At 41.6% G+C, this 20,222-nt stretch overlaps 2 protein-coding genes across 3 annotated transcripts in view; both read right to left on the bottom strand.

The window, feature by feature from the left end:
- arhgap21a (Rho GTPase activating protein 21a) overlaps positions 1-5,739 on the bottom strand; it is a 79,640-nt gene extending 73,901 nt beyond the window's left edge. The window contains exons 1-2 of the mRNA XM_087169948.1: positions 5,365-5,739; positions 4,075-4,329 (exon numbers count right to left, since the gene is read on the bottom strand). Coding sequence (XP_087026074.1) covers positions 4,075-4,149 — 75 coding nt within the window. The 5' untranslated portion in view covers positions 4,150-4,329; positions 5,365-5,739. The remainder of the gene's footprint in view (positions 1-4,074; positions 4,330-5,364) is intronic.
- A 5,012-nt stretch (positions 5,740-10,751) lies between these two features.
- On the bottom strand, positions 10,752-20,179 carry prtfdc1a (phosphoribosyl transferase domain containing 1a). 2 transcript variants are annotated; one of them, XM_023431452.2, is made up of 10 exons: positions 20,031-20,171; positions 19,771-19,874; positions 19,198-19,304; positions 18,923-19,106; positions 17,455-17,520; positions 15,180-15,197; positions 14,349-14,431; positions 13,960-14,006; positions 13,228-13,304; positions 10,752-11,374 (listed from the first exon to the last, which is right to left on the bottom strand). In XM_023431452.2, exons 2-10 carry the CDS (start codon positions 19,801-19,803, stop codon positions 11,327-11,329), a joined length of 663 nt encoding a protein of 220 aa, XP_023287220.1. In that variant the 5' UTR covers positions 19,804-19,874; positions 20,031-20,171; the 3' UTR covers positions 10,752-11,326. The 2 variants fall into 2 exon arrangements, with proteins under 2 accessions (XP_023287220.1, XP_023287221.1); XM_023431453.2 differs by lacking the exon at positions 15,180-15,197 and having other exon boundaries at positions 20,031-20,179.
- Between the last annotated feature and the right edge of the window lie 43 nt (positions 20,180-20,222).

Genomic DNA, 20,222 nt, shown 5'->3' with positions numbered 1-20,222 from the left:
CCTCCCTCCCTTTCTTTTATCTTAAAAAAAGGGGTGGGGGCATCCAGGCAGAAGAGGCTGTGACATTGAGCCAATTGGCAGAAGAGAGAACAAAAAAAAAAGAGATAAGAAGAAAAAGAAAAAGGGTGGCACTTTTTTTTTCCTCCCCCTCATTTCCTTCCTGCTCCCTCCCTTCCTCCCTCTACGCATCCATCCATCAATCATCCATCCATCCATCCATCCATGTGGCCAGTGGAGTAATGGCGTCTGGTCTTTTAGCAGACTGAGGGATGACACACACACACACACACACACACACCCTCCACCCCTCCCCAATCCCAATGAGAGGAAACGATAAGGTGGCCACCCGACACACATATGCTCACATATTTTAGGTGACCTTGAGTCTGACGCAGCACGCGTACCAATTTCCTTTTTCTTTTTTTTTTTTTTTTTGCCTCTTCCAGGAAAAAAAAAATAGCGACAATAGCTGGGAAGTTCGATTCCGATGAGCGATGCCAAAACACACTCACACACACACACACTCCGGTTTCAGTTTGACGGTAATAACGATGAACTGTGAGGCAGATCTGGTGTTTCCAAACCGGGGGAAACCCTTCAGAGACACTCTTGACTCTCTCTCTCTCTGTGAGTGTATGTGCTAAAATAGGAGCCAGGTCACGTCCAGGTCAGTGTCTTGTTTGCTGAATATGAAAGAACCCTGGATGTGCTGCACGAGGCACATTTGCCTTTCAAATGTATGCAAATGAAAATCATTTTGTCGCCGCTTTGATTGATGAACTGCCACGGCTCTAAATGCTGATAAATATACTGGTCATTTCCTTTTTTTTTTTGGAGATGCTGTAACGTGTTTGGTAAAGATTTTCTTTTTTCTTGCAGTGACTAAAATAACCCGTCGGACTGGAAGCTTAATTAGGGACTGGGAGGTGACGCTGGAAATTTCAGTTCTCTTTTGACGCTAAATGTGTCCAGCTGGGCATGTATGTGGAAAGAGACTGACATCGAGGCCTTCAAGTTTCCATAACTGACCACTGTCACATTCCCCGACCCCTTTAATGATACTGTCCTGACCGACATCCACGTCTCCATCCAGGAGAAAAACGAACAGCGATTCCAGTACGGTGATTCTTTTTTTCCCTCTCCAGCGCGCACAGCATTCATCTTTCCATGGGTTAAATATAGCATCACTAAAAAACACGGGGGAATAGAGGACGGGTGAAAGACAAGCATGTTGCTCAGTGGTGGTGGTGGCGGTGGTGGTAGTGGTGGGGTGGGGGGGGGGGGCTATATTTAGACCAGAGAGCATCACCAGCACTCACAACATCACCATTGGTCCCATCCTCCCCAACATGAACGAGGGCAATGATCAATACATGCTGGACGGTTCCAGCATTCTGTTTGTTTGTTTTTCTTTTTAATGCTCCACTTTTCTTTTATCCACTGTGATTCTTTTCCATGTGGGTTTGGGTCTGGCGACACACACTTTTATTTCAGGCTGTGCCAAGAAAATCTATTTAAAACTGAAAATATGAAACTGAAATTATGAGGAAGAGAGAAAAGAGAAGCAGCGAAAGAGAAGTACCAAGTGCTTATATGGGCAGAGACCGACTCCCATTTAGAGCATCGATCCATATGCTGATTTTTTTGTTTTGATTAAATGAGTAATTGTTTGGACCAACACACATCGTCTTTTGTCCACAACCCGAAGATGTTTAGTTCACAATGATCTGACAGAGAAAAGCAGGAGATCCTCACAATGGAGAAGCTGGAAATTGGAGCATTTCTGGCATTTTTGCTTTAAAAAAATAATAATAATAATAATCGAGAACTTATTAGACATTTTCACTATTTTCCGAGATTTTATGGACTTTAATTATTAATAATGAATAATGAAAATAATCGTTAGCTGCCGCCCTGATTCTACAAGAGAGAAGAAAGTCACTTTGATTTTCAAGTCGTTCTCTAAGATGTATAAAACTGAGGGGCCTCAGCTGCTTCATAACCAGCCCGCTCGTATCAGTGTGACGCCAGGGTCGAGTGAGGTAGGGAATGTGAATGAAGCCAAGAGAGTGAGAGAGAGAGAGAGAGAGAGAGAGAGAGAGAGAAAGAAAGGCAGACGTTATACACGTGGGGTGTTTTTCTATTAATGACTGGGGCAGCTGTGCCTAAATTACCCCAGTGTTGCTACCATAGCTTGACGGTAGCAGGGTGGGGTGTGTGTGTGTGTGTGTGTGTGTGTGTGTGTGTGTGTGTGTGTGTGTGTGTGTGTGTGTGTGTGTTGGGGGGAGAGTAGAAGACACTCCTTGCAATCTCCCTCATTAGCGAGCCGGGATGATGCAGGGGAGGAGGGGACAGAGGGGAGCCTCCTCCCGCCTGGGGTTTCAGCTCCCATTAAAGCCCGAGGGTGAGGGGGGGTGGGGGGGGCAGTTCATGAGCAGTGAAGCTTGAAAGTTGGGTGAGATTTGTGTTTGTGTTGTAGGAGGCATCAGGTAGATAATAAAAGACCAGCCTCCCTCCCGTGTCGAGCCTTAGGATGCGAACTATCAGGCTAAACGACTGACTCACAGGTGACTCACGTCTTCTACATCGATGTAGAGGTGTGTGGCAATATTGTTCCGGTCCTCAAAGATTATACAGAAACAGATAAAATCAAATGCACCTGCAACGTCCAGTTTTCTAATCTGCTGCTGTCTTTCTGCACACGGCATCCTTATCTCGACGACGCCTATTTTCCAATCGGAAAAGCTGAACTGCCCTAAGAAAATCTGTGGGTCCAGCTGATTTAAAGTTGAGTAAAGCTGCAGAGTATCGGAGCCTGAGAAGGAGCTTGTAACGAGAAGTAATTTATGTATTTTTGATGCTTCTGCTCAACAGCTGGGAGTTCTTTATGCTGTGGTGAGCTGTAGTTTTAATCAGCGGGGGAACGTTAAACGATGTTACGGGAAAACATTTATTAGCAGGAACGGATGCGAGGAAAACCGCAGCTCAGTGACACTCGCTGCGGCCGGAGGGAAGAGAGGGGGAAAAAAACAGGTTTTATCATTTGACGATGAGACGACACACGGAATTGAACAGGAAGCAGCAACCACTTTCACTGATGCAGATGTTCCCCTCACTGGCTCTGACAAACACTAATCATGCTTTAACTTCTAATTAGGATCTATTTTTAGCAAATAACATTAGCAAACACCTGTGCTCTGAGCTCCCCCTCGCTCCCATCAAACATTTCATAAACTCTGACGCTGCCTTACCCCGTTCCCAAAGATTTATGTCGTCCATCCTCAGCTGGTTCTGACATAGTAAGAGGATTACAGCGCAGAGACAGTACCGTTGCCATTTTCTGATGATGGATTAATCCAAAACATGCCACCGCTGCGATGCTGTTATGACATGCATCAAGCCTCGCTGGACCATGATGATGATTACGATGATGTAACAGCTGAAGCTACCGTGCATAAGAGGAAAAGGATGAGCTCTACAATGTGCCATTTATGAGAGTTTGGCATGCAGACCTGCAAAAAGGCCCAGTAAGATTAGCACAGCAAGTACAAAACTGTCTTTGTGCACTTAACCAGTTGTCAGAGTGGGGAAAAAAAATGAACCCTATCACCCCAAACACTGGCAGCTCGCTGCAACACTTAGCTCACACTCGCTCTGTTTCTCCCTCTGAGTGCATGACACACTTTGTAACTTGTGCGGCATGTCACAGGGTTTTCTGAAAGTGAGAACACCTTTGTAAACAGCTGATGAAGTTACAGCTGTTAAGTAGTCTGATGGTATTCATGGATGCTTCACAGCTATTCAGGTAATAGCTATAACTGGTGAATCCACATGCATGTGTTTTGCACACCAGTAAAGTAGCACAAAGCTTCCACTGTTTCAAATATAGAGACTCCAATCTATACACATTATGTGTCAACAGATAGCTGTTCGCACACTTTATCAGCTAAAGAATCAATAGCCACCATGCCGGAGCTGCACAAGCATGCACACTCATAAACAAGTGCTTGAACAGACTGTACAGTGAACTGCAACAGCCTGAGCTCCAGACACATCTCTCTCCAAAAGTCTTACCTCGCAAGACGGAGTTACGGCTTTGTGTTTACGCTCCTCATTGTCCTGTAGTGAATCACTCCGACGTGCTGCCATCTTTTCATTTCAAACCACAGAGGAGGAAGAAGTCCTTAAGAGCCCACATTGAGGTGAGGAGGATGAAGCCAAGGAAAAGAAAAAAAAAACAAAAAAAACAAGAAGGAAAAAAAGAAAAAAAAGGAAAAAAGATCCTAATCCACACCGTCCTCCTTCGTCATGTCCGTCAATGGTTGAAATCTGGACATGAAATAAACAAGTTAGTGAAATAAAAGCAGGAGAGAATGAACATTTGTGCACTGATCCTGTCCCATGCAGGTCACAGAGCTGAAGTCCGGTGGGTAAGGACTAACAACACTTTGCATTTCAACTTTGCATCTCAACACAGCCCAATATCCATGCAAGAAGAAATAACAGACACCCTGAAATGCACTTTTGGAAAAAACAAAATACTACAGGCATTAAATGTCACATCAAAGCTCCAAGTCCTTAAATTTATGATGAGCCTGGTCATCCAAGGACAGCATAACCTCCTAACTGTGCCAACACTGAATGAAGATAACACTGCCAAATAATACCTCTGCAAAGGTCCTATAATGCCTTAAATCCTAGTTAATTTATAAAAATAACAGTGATATCATCGGGGCAATAAAAATAAAAGTACACTGAGGCCAATATAAAGAGTACACAGAGTAATACTTTAGTCATTTTCCAACGGTGCAACATGAGTTTAAGCTTGTTCTACTATGAAATGAATGGTAGACACTCATAATAGCTCCAGTTCAATGGATGGAGAGTTTATGTGAATAAAAGTGAGTAATGGCAGGTGGATAGTCGAGGTTATTGTCTATTATTTTATAAACTTGATTAGAAATGCCTTTAGGAGTGACACCTCTAATTAATATAAATTGCACACAGGTGGGGAGGAGGGGAGGGGAGGGGGATGAACAAAACGAGACATGCATGTCAAATAAAAGCAGAATTCACGGCTCTGTATGGAAGAGAAAGTGCACCACAACAAGACATGCAGGGCTGCGGTGTAAAAAGCGCCACACCAGCCATCATGAATCAAGCCAAACGCTAAATATACACAGCCCGGATACAGTAGCAGATAAATACTCTCTCTCTCTCTCTTTATTTTTCCACTCGCTTTAAGCAAGAAAAAAATCCCCTTGTGGTTGTTACTACTGGTCGCTGTTGACAAATACAGGATCACCAGGCGGACGACAGGTTGTTGCTGTGGCTGTTAATTGTGAAACAAACACCAAAACCTACCTGTTACAAATTCAAAAAACGAATACCAGACGAGAAAACGCACGCGCTGTCCATATTTCTCTGAGGAGAGCAAAAAAATTTAAAAAAAGCTTCGGTCGGTCCAGAAAGAAAAAGGCTGTCAAGAGATTACAAAGCGGGATATTCAGTCTCCTTTCAGAGCTACACTGACTGACCGCTGAGGCTCACTACCTGTTAGGAAAAACACACTGGAAAAAACATGGTAAACGCCCTCCAGTGTGCATTCCTTCGCCAGGGAGACCCGACGAAAATTAAACCTCCAGTGTTCATTCATTTCCCTTCATTTCCGAGCTTCGGTTTGACGCTAAAATAGTCGAAATAGAAACAAAAAAAAAAAAAAACTAACGTGTACTCGTACGTGGTCCCCGGTTGGCGGCGCGACAATCTGTACAGAGACTGACGAATCTCCTGACTCTGCCGAAGCCCCGCCCCTACGCCTGCCCCCCTCGCAGGACGTCGTCCAATCGGATGGCCAGTTTAAATTTGGAATTTTGAAGCGGGCCAATTGGAGATGTTGTTACATAACAATTCCAATGAAGAGTGGAAGCTGGTCCATACTGGTCACTGGCTGCAAATCAGTGATGTTTGTAGTATTCCTGTATTACTCCTATAGAAACCTAGTATTTTATCTTATATCTAGTTGAAAACAATGGTGGAAAGTAACTTAGTACATTTAGTCCATTTCTGAATTAAATAAAATTTGAGGAACTTGTTCTTTTACTTAAATGATGACAAATTATTACATATATTCATTTTTACTCCACTATATGTATTTATGAGCTACAGTTACTAGAATCTTTACAGATATAACATTTTCACACAAAGCATATCACCATCTTATAAAATATGCAACAAAAATATAGCACTATTTAAAGTAGTTTAAATTACAGCCAAACCAATAAAAATGTTTTTTACTTAATAATAACCCAATGACATTTTATACTGTCAAAAACAATATTTATGACAATATAAACCTCTAAAAGCAACAATTGTGCAAAATGAGTACTTTTACTCTTGATTCTTGAATTTTGGATGCAGGACTTTTATTTGTAAAGGAGTATTTGTGAATTACTAAATTAAAAATCTGAGTACTTTTCCCAAACCCTGTTGAATGTTTGTCATGTTTTTGCATAGTTCATCTCACATTAGAGTTACGGTTTTATTTACCGTTTTATTTTAGTTACTTTATGCGTCTACTCCACTACGTTTGAGAGAGAAACACTGAACATTTCTGTGTACTGGATACTATACTAATAATAACTATATAAGTAAGATTTTTTACTTGTAGGAGAGTATATTTACATGGTGGTGTTGCTACTTATAAGTAAACGATCTGAATACTTCTTCCAGAACTAATGGAACATGATTGGTATTCAGTGACGCTACACACTCACACAATACATTTAAATAAACAGCTAGCCATTAGCTGACAAACACTTCATTCCCACACTTTGACATTAAGCCTTTCAGACCGTTTAAAGTGAGCAAATGCAATCACAGGGACATCATTGTAAACGGCAGGGAAAAAAACCCTGAGGCCCACACATACGCTGAGCTCTCCAATTTCCTAACGTTCAACTGGTGAAACATATTTGTCTATCCATTATCAACTGTAACAGCAGTGTCCTTAACTTTATTATGGTGACATGTAGGGCATGGCAGCCACATGGGACTCCACAGAGCATGAAAAAAAAAAAAAAGCGCTGCACAGCTGATCCAGACAAAGACAAAGGCTGACAGTGTTCTGTTTGCAGGCTACTCCAGCGGCACAATAGAAGATAGGACAATAGGACTCTTTTGACCCATACTGTGGCGAGGTTTCCCTGGTTTCAGAGAAGAGCTATTGTCTAAAGATCTGGTGCACCCTCGTCCAGACAATGGACAACTTAAACTGATGTAAGTGGGACTCTCGCATTATGTGATGGTAAACATGAGGTCCGTATTCTTCATTTAATGCAATTTGTTTATGAAACCCGTAGCACATTATTAATGCAGAGAGAGGATTGTATTGATTTGACATAAAGTGCAATTGTGCATTAGAGGCTAAACTCAGCAGGCAGTGAGAGGAATGAAGTATTTCTGTTTTCCCACACAAACAACACCACAATCTGTAACTCTATGGATTACACGTGTGTATAAAAATTCACAAGAAAACCATAAAACAGTTTTACTGGTTTCTGTTTCTGTGGTACTTTCCCAAAATAAGGACTTGGCCCACTCCATCAGCACACTCTCCTGTGTGCACAGCACTGTTGGAGCTTCAGGCGTGCATGCAGTGCAGTGTTGTTTTTATGAATGGCAAAGTGAGGACAGAGGAGTTGAGATCAATGAGTTGTTGTGGTCAGTTTGTAGTCTACTGTAATGACTGTATGTCTGTCTATTGTGTAGTTGTATGTGTTGTTGTGCTGCCTTGTATGGTTCACTGTTCACTAAAGCATGGTTGTAGTTTCTGTTTAAAGTTTTGTTAAAAGACTGGCTCCTATTTCCTTTAAACCAAATGTGTAGCTGCAGAATCAGAGTGACTCAAACATTTAGCAGAAGAGAGATTACGAGCTCTCTCGTGGCAGCAAAATGTTTGGCTGGATTAGGACATCACATGAAGCCCAAGTTCAAAGCCCAGCAGCGTTACGATTAGGACAGGTGGAAATGACTCTGCAGCACAGCATGCTATGTTTGTGGAAACCAGTTTACAACAACCCTTCATGCACAAACACTCGTCAGGCAAGGCTACAGTCATTAAACTCAACGTATATAATTTCATTCATTAAGGATTTGTTTAAGCTCTAGTTGAGTTTGAGAGTTTAAGAGGATGAAGATCACTCCCCACTCCAGGTTGTGTAAGTGGATCTGGCACCGAGTTTGATGACTGGATGAAACCCAGCAGCAGTCAATCTATCAAGCCCTCTGGCCAGCCAGTCCCTAATTGGAACACAATGAACGCCGGGGAGGATGTTCTTTCTATTTGTGAACCAAGATGCGTCAGTGAAGCAGTATTCATTAAGTTCCAAAGTGGGAACGAAGACTGTAATCTTTTAGCGTGGATAAAACTTCTGATCAAATAAATGACCTAGATTTTAAATGAAGTCTGGTCTATTCATCTTAAATGCAGCAGAAGCACACACACTGAAGGACACTGAAGTTGTCTAACTTCAAAGTAATAGTTTGACATTATTTTTGGGAAATACACAAATAGGCTACAAGCTGTAAGCTAGGAGATACTTAGCTTAGCTTAGCACAAACACTGGTAGCAGGAGGAAACAGTTAGCCTGGCTTTGATTAAAGGTGGAAAATTCCACCAATCAGCACCTCTAAAGCTCACTAATTAACACCTAATACATGTGTCTTGTTTAAGACATACAAAAACTAATATGTAAGAGTCCAGGAGGTCACTGCACCCAGAGAAGAAATAGTCCTACACATAAGGCTAGTTATTTCTTAATTTCCAGTCCTTGTGCCAAGCTAAGCTAACCAGCTGCTAGCCACAGCATATTCAATGTATGCACTATTGGTATCAATCTTATCAGTTAAGACAGTGAAGGTGGGACAACAAAATTATTGGTTTGTGGAATGATTATGCTCTATCTGTTGAGCTGGTGAAATCAAATCCTACGGCTCCGTCTCTAACCACAGGCTTCATATGTCAAACGCATGGATGTGTGGCCATTCAGATGTACAATTCCCGTTTTGTTCCTTTTGTTCTGAGCGCAGTTTACCTGTAGCCTACTTTCTGCGGTCGGCCCCATCCTCTGTTCCCTTGACGGGCCACGACAAAAGCCGCAGCATGTGAAACCTGCAAGGCTTTTTGTCCCGTCTTGCTTTCAACAAACCCAACATCAAGGTGAAAGACAATGGCCTCCAGGTTCCCAGGGCAGTGCGGGGGGCATTAGTGCTGGGATAAGTTAACCACTACTGCCAAGTGCTGATTTTTTATGATAAGGACACATGGGGCTGCGGCCAGAGGTACAATGGGGGTCTTTGTGGCTCCAGATGCACGGATAGCACACAACCAAAAAGCTGTGTAATTTTGTTTGAGCTTCTTTTCGTCTTCCTTATCTCACTCCTCTGCACCTTAGGGGTCAAGGACAAGTGATAAAACCTGCCTGCATTTAGGGCTCTTCTGACTGTATTAGGGAAGGTGTTGTTTACCACTTCATTTGTGAAACCTGAGAGCATTTTGAAAGCACAACATGGAAACAGAGTGCTCCAACCCTCCCAGAACTCTCTTTTGTTTGCACTCACTCGTATTATCCACACAGCAACTCATTTATCAGGTCATTTAACTTGGAGAGCTGGCGCTGGACCATTACTTTTTGGCTTAGAAACGTGTTTGTAAAAAAGTGAGGAGGAAAAGCCACACACACGGTATAGTTTGACTTTTGAATCACACAACAACGTATGGAACAAGCATGGTGATAATATATGATCCTTCACTTAACGCCTTTAGTCTCTGTGGACCTCGGCGGTTTTTACATGGAGCAGTGAAGGGTGCACGGGTTAAGTGACACTTCTTCCCAGAGTAAACACAACAGATTCTAATTATTTCACCATATTTTAGTGGAGGTGCTGTAATCCTAAGGTAATCACAAATCACCTAAATTCTTTACACTGCTAGAATAATGCCTCGGTGTGTACATGAAAGCCTGTTGTGTGATGTGCCGGCTGTTTGGAGTTTCAGGTGATTAAGACTAAAGAGTGCGTAGCCACATGATAACACTCGTCGAGTGCACACCGTGTGCAGTGAAGTATGATCTGGTCTGTCTGTCGACATGCACAATTGACTCTGTTAGTCACCCCAACAATGGCAACAGAACACAGAAAATACCTCAGTGAGTGTGTGTCTCTCGTACGTTTGTAGTTCAGAGCACTGAGTGTGCAGGTATTTTGATTTCTATAGCCGTTACACTGAGCTGTCTCCCCCAGAGATCAAGGGCTCAGAGTTTAATTGCAGGACTATAAACCTTGTAAAAACACAAAATCCTTAATGTTTGTTTATCTGCGATTCAGTGGAATGAAGAAATTATTTTTCAATAGGAATTGAGGAATGTTCAATGAAAGAAACAATGGGTTTCAAAAGTTTAGCTTCCATTATAGACTTCCTCCAGACAGAACACATAGATATAGATATCTACTCAAAATCATTTGGACCATGATTGACCCAAACTAATTGTGACGTCACAAAACCACGTTCGTACGTACACTTCTCAGACTCCAGGTGATCACAGAGAAACGTTCCTCCTTCAGCAGATGAATGTGAAAACAGCTTTCTTCTGTCAAACTGTGCACATACATATTCCTGCACAGGGAATTTGTCTGCATATTCTAGAGCTGCAGTGACTTGTAGTGGCTCAGTAAATGTAAAAAAAAAGAAAAAAAGTTCAACATTTAATATAAAATACACAAATACAAGTTTAGATGTGTGTTTTTAGTGTATAAAATATTATGTTATATATGACAAATGATGGTTTTGCCATATTAATCTCATGTATTATTCCAGTACGGTCTGTTTACAGTTGGAAACAAACAGATACAGTGTGGTGCGGAGACTCTGTTTCGCGCCAGCCTGCTGCACCCACTGTGTGTTTTCCATGAGTCAGAGTGGGCGTCATCCAGGCACGAGGATGCCAGCGTCCATAAGCTCTCTCCATCTGTCACCAACGTCCTCTCCTGGTGGGAAGCGCTTCTTTCTCCCATTTATCAATTTCTTTGTTTGTGTGCATCTCGACGATAAACAAAAACAGGTGATGAGGCAACAATTACACCTCATGAAATATTTGTTTTTTTTCAAATTTAAGAGTCCCTCAAAAAATTTGGATTGGCTGCTTTGAGATAAAAAAAATTAACGCTGAAGCGTTGGGAGAATAAAGACATGGGAGAGTAAAGTGAACCTTTGCTTGCTGCTGAAGATGGCACACAAACTGGACATAAATTATGGTTTTAATGCCCCTCACACCTTGTACTTCATCTTTCCAGTCTTGCTGATAACACAGATATGCTGAAAGAAAAGGAGGCAGGAGAAAGAAAAATTAGCTTGTCTTATCTAACGTTAAATCTATATTACAGTATGGATCAATCTTGTCTAAAAATGTTCCACGTGATGATGGCAAAATATGCGTTTAGGGTCACCCTGTCCTATGGGAAATCTCAGCATGTTGTGAGAGCTTTAACATGCCGCATACAGTATGAAAAGATGAAGCATGCAACAATTTGAAAGCAGAGAAAGGTAAATTACAACAATATGACACAGTCATTAATCTAACTTTGGGTGTACCAGGGGTTCAACTCATATTTCTTCTGTAGAATGAGGACAGATAAGAAGGGAAGCTTCAGCTCTGCCTGATAATGAGATCCTAACCTCTACATTCCACAGGTCACACTCCTTCAAACTTTCCTAATGAATACCACCCCCCTCAAACATGCACAGGAGACACACACAATCATACAGTACATGCAGTCTGTGCAGCACACACACCCATATGAATACACACACACACACACACACACACACACACACACACACACAGCTATGGGAGTCAGTGTAGGCTTAGTGTTTCACATGAGTCAGAGGTAAATTTGAGGTCACGCCTTTGCAGATATAAAAATGGCAGAGTTCACATAGGTTTGCATTTACTAATTTCAGACTGATAGAAATATGGCTTGAAATTAGCTGTCAGGGGTGCGACGAGGAAAAACAGAGGAAAGGTTGCACTCCTGACCCGAAGCTTGTAGAGGAGTGAGATTGTTTAAAGGACCAATGAAAGCGGTCAGAAGAAAAATAACTGAAAGGCCGGACTACGACATTATTTACTATGTCAGATGCCTATAGTTCCTACGGCAACGTGGCCAAGAAAAATGTTAGAAATGCTGACGACACTTTGAACCCTGACATTCATAGCTTGCAGTTTTTCCACAACCTAATTATTGTGCAATTGTGATCAGGAGATAAGAGCCAGAGAGAGACTTCTGGGAATGTCAACCGGCAACTAACAACCGTGGCATCATGGATTTTGTGGTAGATATCACCAAATGAGGTAGGAGGAGGCGAAACAAGACCAGAGTCTACATCCATGCTAGTAGCTGTGTGATACCATACCTGGGCAAAGAAGTGCTTTTAGCTAAATGCTAATATATGCATGCTAACATACTCACAATGATAATGCTAACATGCTGATGTTAGGTAGGTATAATGTTAACCATGTTCACCATCTTAATTTATCAATGTTATGGTGGCACTAAAAAGGAGGGAAAAGTCAAGGTATCACTGAAGTCATTAGGTTTCATCCTCTCGGGACCAGGAATGCCTCCGAAAGATTTCATGTGCATCCATTTAAGAGTTTATGAGATATTTCAGTCTTGAGCTGCTAGCTGCTAGCATGGCTAAAAATCCTGATGTGCTAGTCCTCCACCGCAGCCTTGTGAGACATCCTGGGTGCCAGTATGGGTTGTCTTCCATTATTACACACTACATGGGTCAAAACACCCAGTGTAGGTCATGGGTTGATTATTGGGCTGATATTGTGAGAAAAAGCGACAAGCACTTGAAGTTCTTGACAGAAACCAACACAACACTGAGTACTGCTTTGAATGACAGTGTTATGAGTAAACACCTTGCACACATTCTCCCTTTCACATACAAACAGAAACCAGCTGAACAGATCTGAGCTCTCCTGTAAAGTCTCCTCAGGCAGGGAGGACACGTATTGGGTGAGTTTAGGTTTCAGGGCAGAGGAGTGCATCTCTTTGATTTGCTGTGTTTACCCCCCCCCCCTGTCTCTTTCATCCCTTTCTCTTAGCTTTTCAAAAGGTCACGTGCGGTGTGCAGCGGAGTCAGCGGACTCACTCACTTACATTCAGGTCACGGAAGTATTCGTTGTAGTCCAGCGCATAGCCGACAACGAAGCGGTTGGGGATTTCAAACCCAACATCTATCAGAACAAACACAGACGAGGATCTGAATAAGTAACATGATAAATCCAGTATTTCTCTATGGATTATCAGTGGTCAGTTCATTTATAGATTTTCTCTGTCACAGCTGCCTGCGACAACTTTACTTCAATAATATACATCTGCTTTAGAAATGTTGAACATGTAGTAGTTACACTGATGGAACTATCTTTGTATTTACACTCCAGCTTTATGCAATGGTTCATAAGTCTATCCAGTTTCTAGACTTTTGTCTAACTGTGGTGGGACAAGTAATCTACAGATTTAGTTTCAAGAAAACAAACTTAAAGACGCTTTTGCTTGAAAAGAGCTTCAGCTGTCGTTGGCTTTATAACACAACAGGTTATAATAAGTCCTCTGAGCAGCGCTGCGTCTTCACTGCAGATTGGAAGCTACAGTGAGTCGCTAGCTGGTTAGCGTGCTAGCTTCAGTAGAAGAAAAGATGTGATAGTAAACAGCTGTTAATGCTAACGCTGGCTATGTTGCAATAGCAAAATTCATAAATAACTCCATTAATGATGAAAGTTTGTGCGCAACCATACTTGCTAAGAAAACCACTTGAGCTTTGAGTAACATCACAAAAACACATGATTCACTGTTACTGACAAAGCAATCACAAACATCAGGAATACTCACAGTCTGTCAGACGTTCAGCCATGTTAGGGACCCTCTTCACCAGCAGACTAAACACATGTTAAAACAAAAAGTTTATTCCCAAAGTGTAACAGTACGTGTTACAGTAACTTTCTGTTTATTTTTTTTTAAAAAAGCATCCCCATCCGAAGATGAAACTGCTAACACTTGGACAGAGTTACATACACAGTAAAAGAGGAAATAACTTTCAACGCAAGCCATGTGTGAGGAAAGATGTTTATCTGGTGTCTGTGATCGCAGGAGCGCCAGAGGAACTGCCCACGGACACCAGATAGTGACTGTGGGCCAGCGATATCTTCTTCTAGTGTTCGTCACACGCTCGGCATTTCCACCGGTGGGGAAAAACACAGATGATTGAATGACTGGCTCACCCTGCCACCTTGACCATCTTGGGTTCAAAGGTCTCCACATGCTTCAGAAGGGCCTTCATGGTCTTTCCTGTGTCAACTATGGCCTTAGGGAGGGGAAGAGCAAAGGAAAGGGGGAGAGATGATGAGGAGGGAGGGACGTGGGACATTTGAGTGCAGAACACTTTCAAAGAGGAGGAAAATGACACTAAGATATTCCTTTTTCTAAAGTTTTCCATTAAATATTTCCCCCCTTGAGTAAATATGTTTAATGTATTAATGAGAAATGAATGAGTACATCTTCTGCACGAACTCTTACTTCTGCTGAATCATTTTTGTCTCATGTCTATTGTTGCTTTTTCTATAAACAGAGGAAATTTCCACTTTTTATAAGAAGTAACACGGAAAATTTTCCATGACATGAGGATTAGATTTATTTGTTTGTTTTCAGAGATGATACGACACTGGAGCGGTTCTTCTAAACTGTCTACAATTGTTGAAGTAAATACTGGCATGATTTTAGGTTTTTTGCATTTGAAGATTTGACAGCATCTTCTTATGGGTAAACAGTCCTTGTGATAGTGTGCTTATGTGTTCAACTTTTACAAGTGAAACATGATCTCAAAGACTTTGTTCCTTTTGTCCTTTTGTAGACCAGAAGCAAAGGAGACGTGGCTCTTACAAGCACAATGGCTTCTTAATTTTCTAAAGAACTAAAAGAAGTTCAAACGAAACGGCATCAAACAAGGTGGAAATTTGAAGGGCATGCTTGATAGAATTAATTTATTCTAAAAAGAGAAACTGGACTGCAAGTCAGAGCAGATGGGAGAAAGATTGTTTGCACCTGACACTCACCTCAACAATGAGCACACACTTTGTAACATGTAAAAAGAAAAACAGAAAAACCCATTAGAAAAACATCACCTTTTGAATTTTAACACTGTTCAGGCAGAGTGACAATAAAGGTCGGGTTGTTTCTGTGAAATTTACATTTCTTAGAGATGGTACCTATAGCAACAATGTTGGCAGTATTTTCAATGCCTTACGAAAAGCACAGACGACTCATTTGACCTCCACAGTAACGAACATCTGTGTCTACAGTGAGCAAAAAGCACTTCTAAGTGTCCGAGTGTTGCACACTTTCCCTGCTGCACGGTTTCAAATGGCTCCTTGTTCCTGTTGGCTGGGTGTGTGGGGCTCTTTGTGAGGCCAGTGGAGAGTATCTATGGTTTGGGGAGAGTGATCGGAGAGAATGCAGGCACCCGGCCAATGCTCCCGGTCCACACCTGTACGCTGTTACATAACACTCAGAGAGAGTAGACAGAGGAAAACATAACTAACCTGTCTTGCTGCATGCTACAAAATGTAAACATACCGTTCAGCCAGCTGGACAACAACTGTGCACTGGCAATTATTTGAATCTGTATAGCATAACTGTTTGGGATTTTATAGTTTATTATGAAAAACTTTTTTTTTTACTAATCTGTCATGGTGCCAGGTAAGTATTAGGACTTAGTGCCAAGACTGGGTGGCTACAGCCACATTAGCAGCTCTGTGAGGCTGCTTTGAGGTAACTGCTAATGCCAGTAGGCTAACATGCTCAAAGCTAACCTGCTGATGTTTAGCTGGAACAATGTCTAACATGTCCACCATCCTAGTTTAGTGTGCTAGCTTGCTAACAAATGCTAAACACACAAGTACAGATGAAGGTAATTAGTTTTGCAAGTATTTAATCATATTGAACAAATGATGCAGCTACATGGAAGATCAGGGGATCATCAAAGTCAATATGATGCAACCTCTGGGGAGCATGAATGTGTGTTAAAAACTTCACGGCAATCCATCCAATAGTTGTTGGATCGACTGACCGACATTGCTATCCCTTGAGCTACGCTGCTAGCATGTCTAAAAATGGCTTAAAGCAAAAATGAAGAAAGTTTTCATTTCTTTATGAACATAAAGTTGTTTTCTTTTCTAAGTAGGAACTGGTATTTCACCCATGTGTCAATGCCTCTAGTTCCTTCTTCAGTTCACACACTATTCTACATTTATGACTTCAAACTACTCAGGTTTCCATAATAACCACTGGGAAACCAGAGAGCCTGCTCATGCCACCCCAGTCCTCAACTTAACGTTTACTTCTTCTATGCTGTCATTACGTTGCCATTATTATGGTGCTGATTAATAGGTTTTAATGGAGGTATCAATAGCACCAGACTCCTAATCTACCAGCAACATTTCTTTATGAGGCTTACAAAGACTGATGACTAATAATTGTTTTTTTTTTAGATAATATGAGACTTCGTGGGAGGTTTGTGTGTAATATTTCCATCAAAGTGAGAGAGTGTAACTAGAGCGTGGAGTGATGCAGACGAATCAGAGTGATTCATGTTTTCTGTGCAAGGTGCCTGTCAGCCTCTGTGTTTTTTTTCCCGCTGACCTTTTTACCCGCGGCGAAAATGCATCTTAGCTAACAAGTCAAAGTGACAGCTCAGTAAAGACAATTCAACATCAGCCCTTTCTTTTTTCTTTTTTTTTTAAGCAAATGCGTGTGGGCATATTAGCTGAGTAAGTGAAGTCTCTGTCCATCTCAGAGAATGATGTAGCGAGGAGGGATAATTCCTCATGATGCCGCAGCCTGTGTCCTCTGCAGATTCCCCACTCCTCCCTGCCAGAGCTCAACAGGGATGAACAGTCAGTAAATCTGCCTTGTGGGAACATTTGTTTGCCTGAAATGTCTGATTCATGGCCAGGCTGGTGAAGGGCAAACCGCTTTAACAAAGTGCTGCTCATGAGATGTGCACAAAGAGGATGATTGTGAGGAGAAAGCTTCAAGAGTTGAAGCGCAGGGGTGTGTTCTGGTCTGAGGGCAAGTTTGGGGCAGTAAAAACATATTTGTAACACAGTTGCATATTATATAAGTACACAAAAATGTAATTGTCCGCGCTTGTATTAACTATAAACTCTATGCATTCTTGTGTAAAACCTCAGATTAGGCGTATCCTGTGTTCACCTCCTGACAGTTTGACTGACGGCTCCCTCTTGAGGACAAGGTAGTTTCTCTTTACTAAACCTGACAATGAATGAATACTGAACCCTATAAGATAAGAGACAAACTTTCCACACACACCTTTCCACGCAGAATAGACAGATCCCTGCTTCCTATGATGTGCAGGTCCTCTGTTGAGTGGTCATTCTGGGAAGAAGAAGACAAGAATGTAAAAATGTGTCATATGATGCAATTATACTCAATAAAATCATACGGAGATGTTGTGAACTTTGTACTTTTTTTTTACTGCACGGTTGCTTTTCAGCCAACTTAAGTTACTGGATTTACTGAATTTACTGTACAACATTCGAGAAAGCATTAACGCAAGACAAGTGCACAAAGGGTGACTATGAATTTAAAATATTATCCTTAACATAACCAGAACCAGGCCCAGTCTGTCCCTGCAGGAAGCAAAGCTTTGAAGAGCGACAGCTTTGAAGTTGGATTCACTTGGCTACAGATGCATCACTTGGATGAAGAGGAACAGTGACATGGACGAGATCCCGGGCCCTGGGGGCAGGTCACATGACTCCATCATGACCTGTGAGATTGACTAACAGTGTCATCACTCAGACACCGTCCTCCACTGTAGTAATGGCAGCTGTTGCTTGCTGCCATGTTGTTTGATGTAATTCTGAGGATTTGCTTTTGTTTTAATGTTGTTATGCTTTTGTATTTCCTTATTATTTTTGATATTTTTATCTGTTGATCTGAGGGGTGGGCTGCTGCATAAATGTGCCCCAACACAGATAAATCAAGTTGTACTGAAGTAAATTTTGTTCAGTGTTATTTGAATTACCCTCATGTAGCCCTGTTGGAAAGTAAAATCTCAAGCTTTTACTTTCTTATTAAGAAAACACGTGACATTACAGTATGACTTCAGTATGACCCAGGAGGGAAATAAACTATCTCTATTTGAATGTCTGCTGTGTGCTGTGAGAGGAGAGCGGGACTGACGACACACACAGAAAAATATAAATCAGATCCTTTTGGATTTGCTCTGCGCTAAAATACATCCCTGAATAACGAGTGACGATGGTGACAAATGCAAAATGATGTCACTGCAAACATTAACAGAAAATGCCTCAGTTTATACATTCCAGGTGTTAGACAGTGTCATTATCTGTTCTTCTTGGCAGAAACAAAAGCACCAATTACCAAGCTGGTGTTTTCATGAACATGAGCTCTGCAGTTGCTCCACGATCAATCGTCCTTGAGGTGTCCTGCCTGACTGTGCCGCTTCCTCACTAAACAGAAACAAGAGTGACATCTGGTGGCCGAGCCGAAAGTCAGCTCCATCCCTGAGTTACATAAGGGATGTTTAAGTGTCTTTGGTGCATGAAGTTAGGGCTGTAGTGAGCATTATTTTGATTATCAATTATCATTAATTTTATCTATAAAATGCCCAAAAAATAATAAAGAATACTCAGAGAGCCTGTATTTAAGCACATAGGTGTTGTTTGCTCTACAGGTTGTGAAGCCATCTGAGGAAAGTTTGTGATGTTTTATTAAGGCTAAATAAAAAATAGATTTTATGCAGTTCACCCACCAGGTAGCTCTTCAGACGGATGAACTCCACCCGCGTCTCCAGGTACTTGTTGGAGTTGCGGCCAAGAACTTTGATGAACTCCACCAGATCTGCGCAGAACTTGTAGCCGCCCTTCAGGACGCACAGCACCATTATATTGTTGTCCTCAAAGTCGTCCATGATGTAGCTCGCCAGACGCTCTATCCTGCAGGAGAAAATCACACCAGGGCAAACACAAATGAATGGAAAATGATTAAGAACTCACTCTGCTGTGTGTGTTTACGTGTGTTTTTTACCTGTTCATGATGACACCATGGGGAATGTAAACACTCTCTATGTCTTCGTGGTAGTGTTCTGGGTAGGTGAACAGGTCCAGGCTGTAACCTGGCCAGTCATCTTTTATCTAAGACACACAACTCACTGTTAGGCGTGGAGGTGCTACTACTCAGACATGTGATATTTTACCTTTTTAAGATGTTTGTGAACTTCTAAGGTCTAACAGAAAAATAAATCATGGATACTGTTCTTTATATAATTTTGTACATTTTGTTGTAAGAAAAGTCTTATAGTTGCACCCTAGCATCCTAAAACCTGGAAATCTTGAAGACTAAAATGTAAAGCAGTTGACAACAAGTTAAGCTACATCTTCAAATTCGGATTTAAAAAGGAACTAACAGAAAATGTACTACAATATCAAACAACAGCAAAAATGTTGCCGTCTTACAACAACTATAACAGCTGAACAAATAATATCACAAATGCTAATTTTTTGTTGATCATGGACTATGGCACAAAATATAAAGCCATGACTTAGATATCTGAATTTAACACTGGATATTTTGATGAGCTGAGCTTTGTGTTGAACGTACCACAATTCCTCCTTTCATCCCTGTGTTGTCCATCTGTAGTGGCGCTGACAAGGTGAAGACGCCGCTCGGGTAAAGGATTAGGATAGGAAACAGGTATCAGTGACCTTCAGTGGAATACACAGAAAAATTATGGGACATAAACTGGATCTAAAAATGAGGAAGAAGTAAATAAATAAATTCCTTCTACAGCTGAACTAGAACAACCTGCTGCACAACATTTTTAATCTTAGTCTTAATCTTAATGTCAAAGCATTTCTTACCGTTTTGTTGCCGTCTTTCCAGCGACCATTCACTAAACAAAAGTGGAAAAAACAGAAACTCATCCACATAAGTCCTGGTCAGCCACATGGCCTGTGGGATCATGCTCAAGTCATTTGCGTAAAAAGGACAGCGTTGTTTTAGTGGCGGAGAATTACAGGGATAATCAGCTTCATGTGATGCTATGCTGGCAT

This window comes from Seriola lalandi, unplaced genomic scaffold (assembly GCF_002814215.2).
Source record: "Seriola lalandi dorsalis isolate HSWRI2012SDOR001 ecotype SW California unplaced genomic scaffold, Sedor1 jcf7180002054923, whole genome shotgun sequence".
NCBI lineage: Eukaryota > Metazoa > Chordata > Actinopteri > Carangiformes > Carangidae > Seriola > Seriola lalandi.
Note: the sequence above shows the minus strand (reverse complement) of the source record. Positions and strands in the feature narration are given on the sequence as shown.

What these genes read in the sequence shown, in the direction of transcription:
- prtfdc1a (XM_023431452.2), bottom strand. Translation starts at nt 19,803, where the DNA reads ATGGACAACACAGGGATGAAAGGAGGAATTGTG. An exon ending in GGATGAAAGGAGGAATTGTG is followed by an intron (nt 19,305 to 19,770) that starts GTACGTTCAACA and finishes TGTGTGTCTTAG; the next exon opens with ATAAAAGATGACTGGCCAGG. An exon ending in TCCGTCTGAAGAGCTACCTG is followed by an intron (nt 17,521 to 18,922) that starts GTGGGTGAACTG and finishes TCTTCTTCCCAG; the next exon opens with AATGACCACTCAACAGAGGA.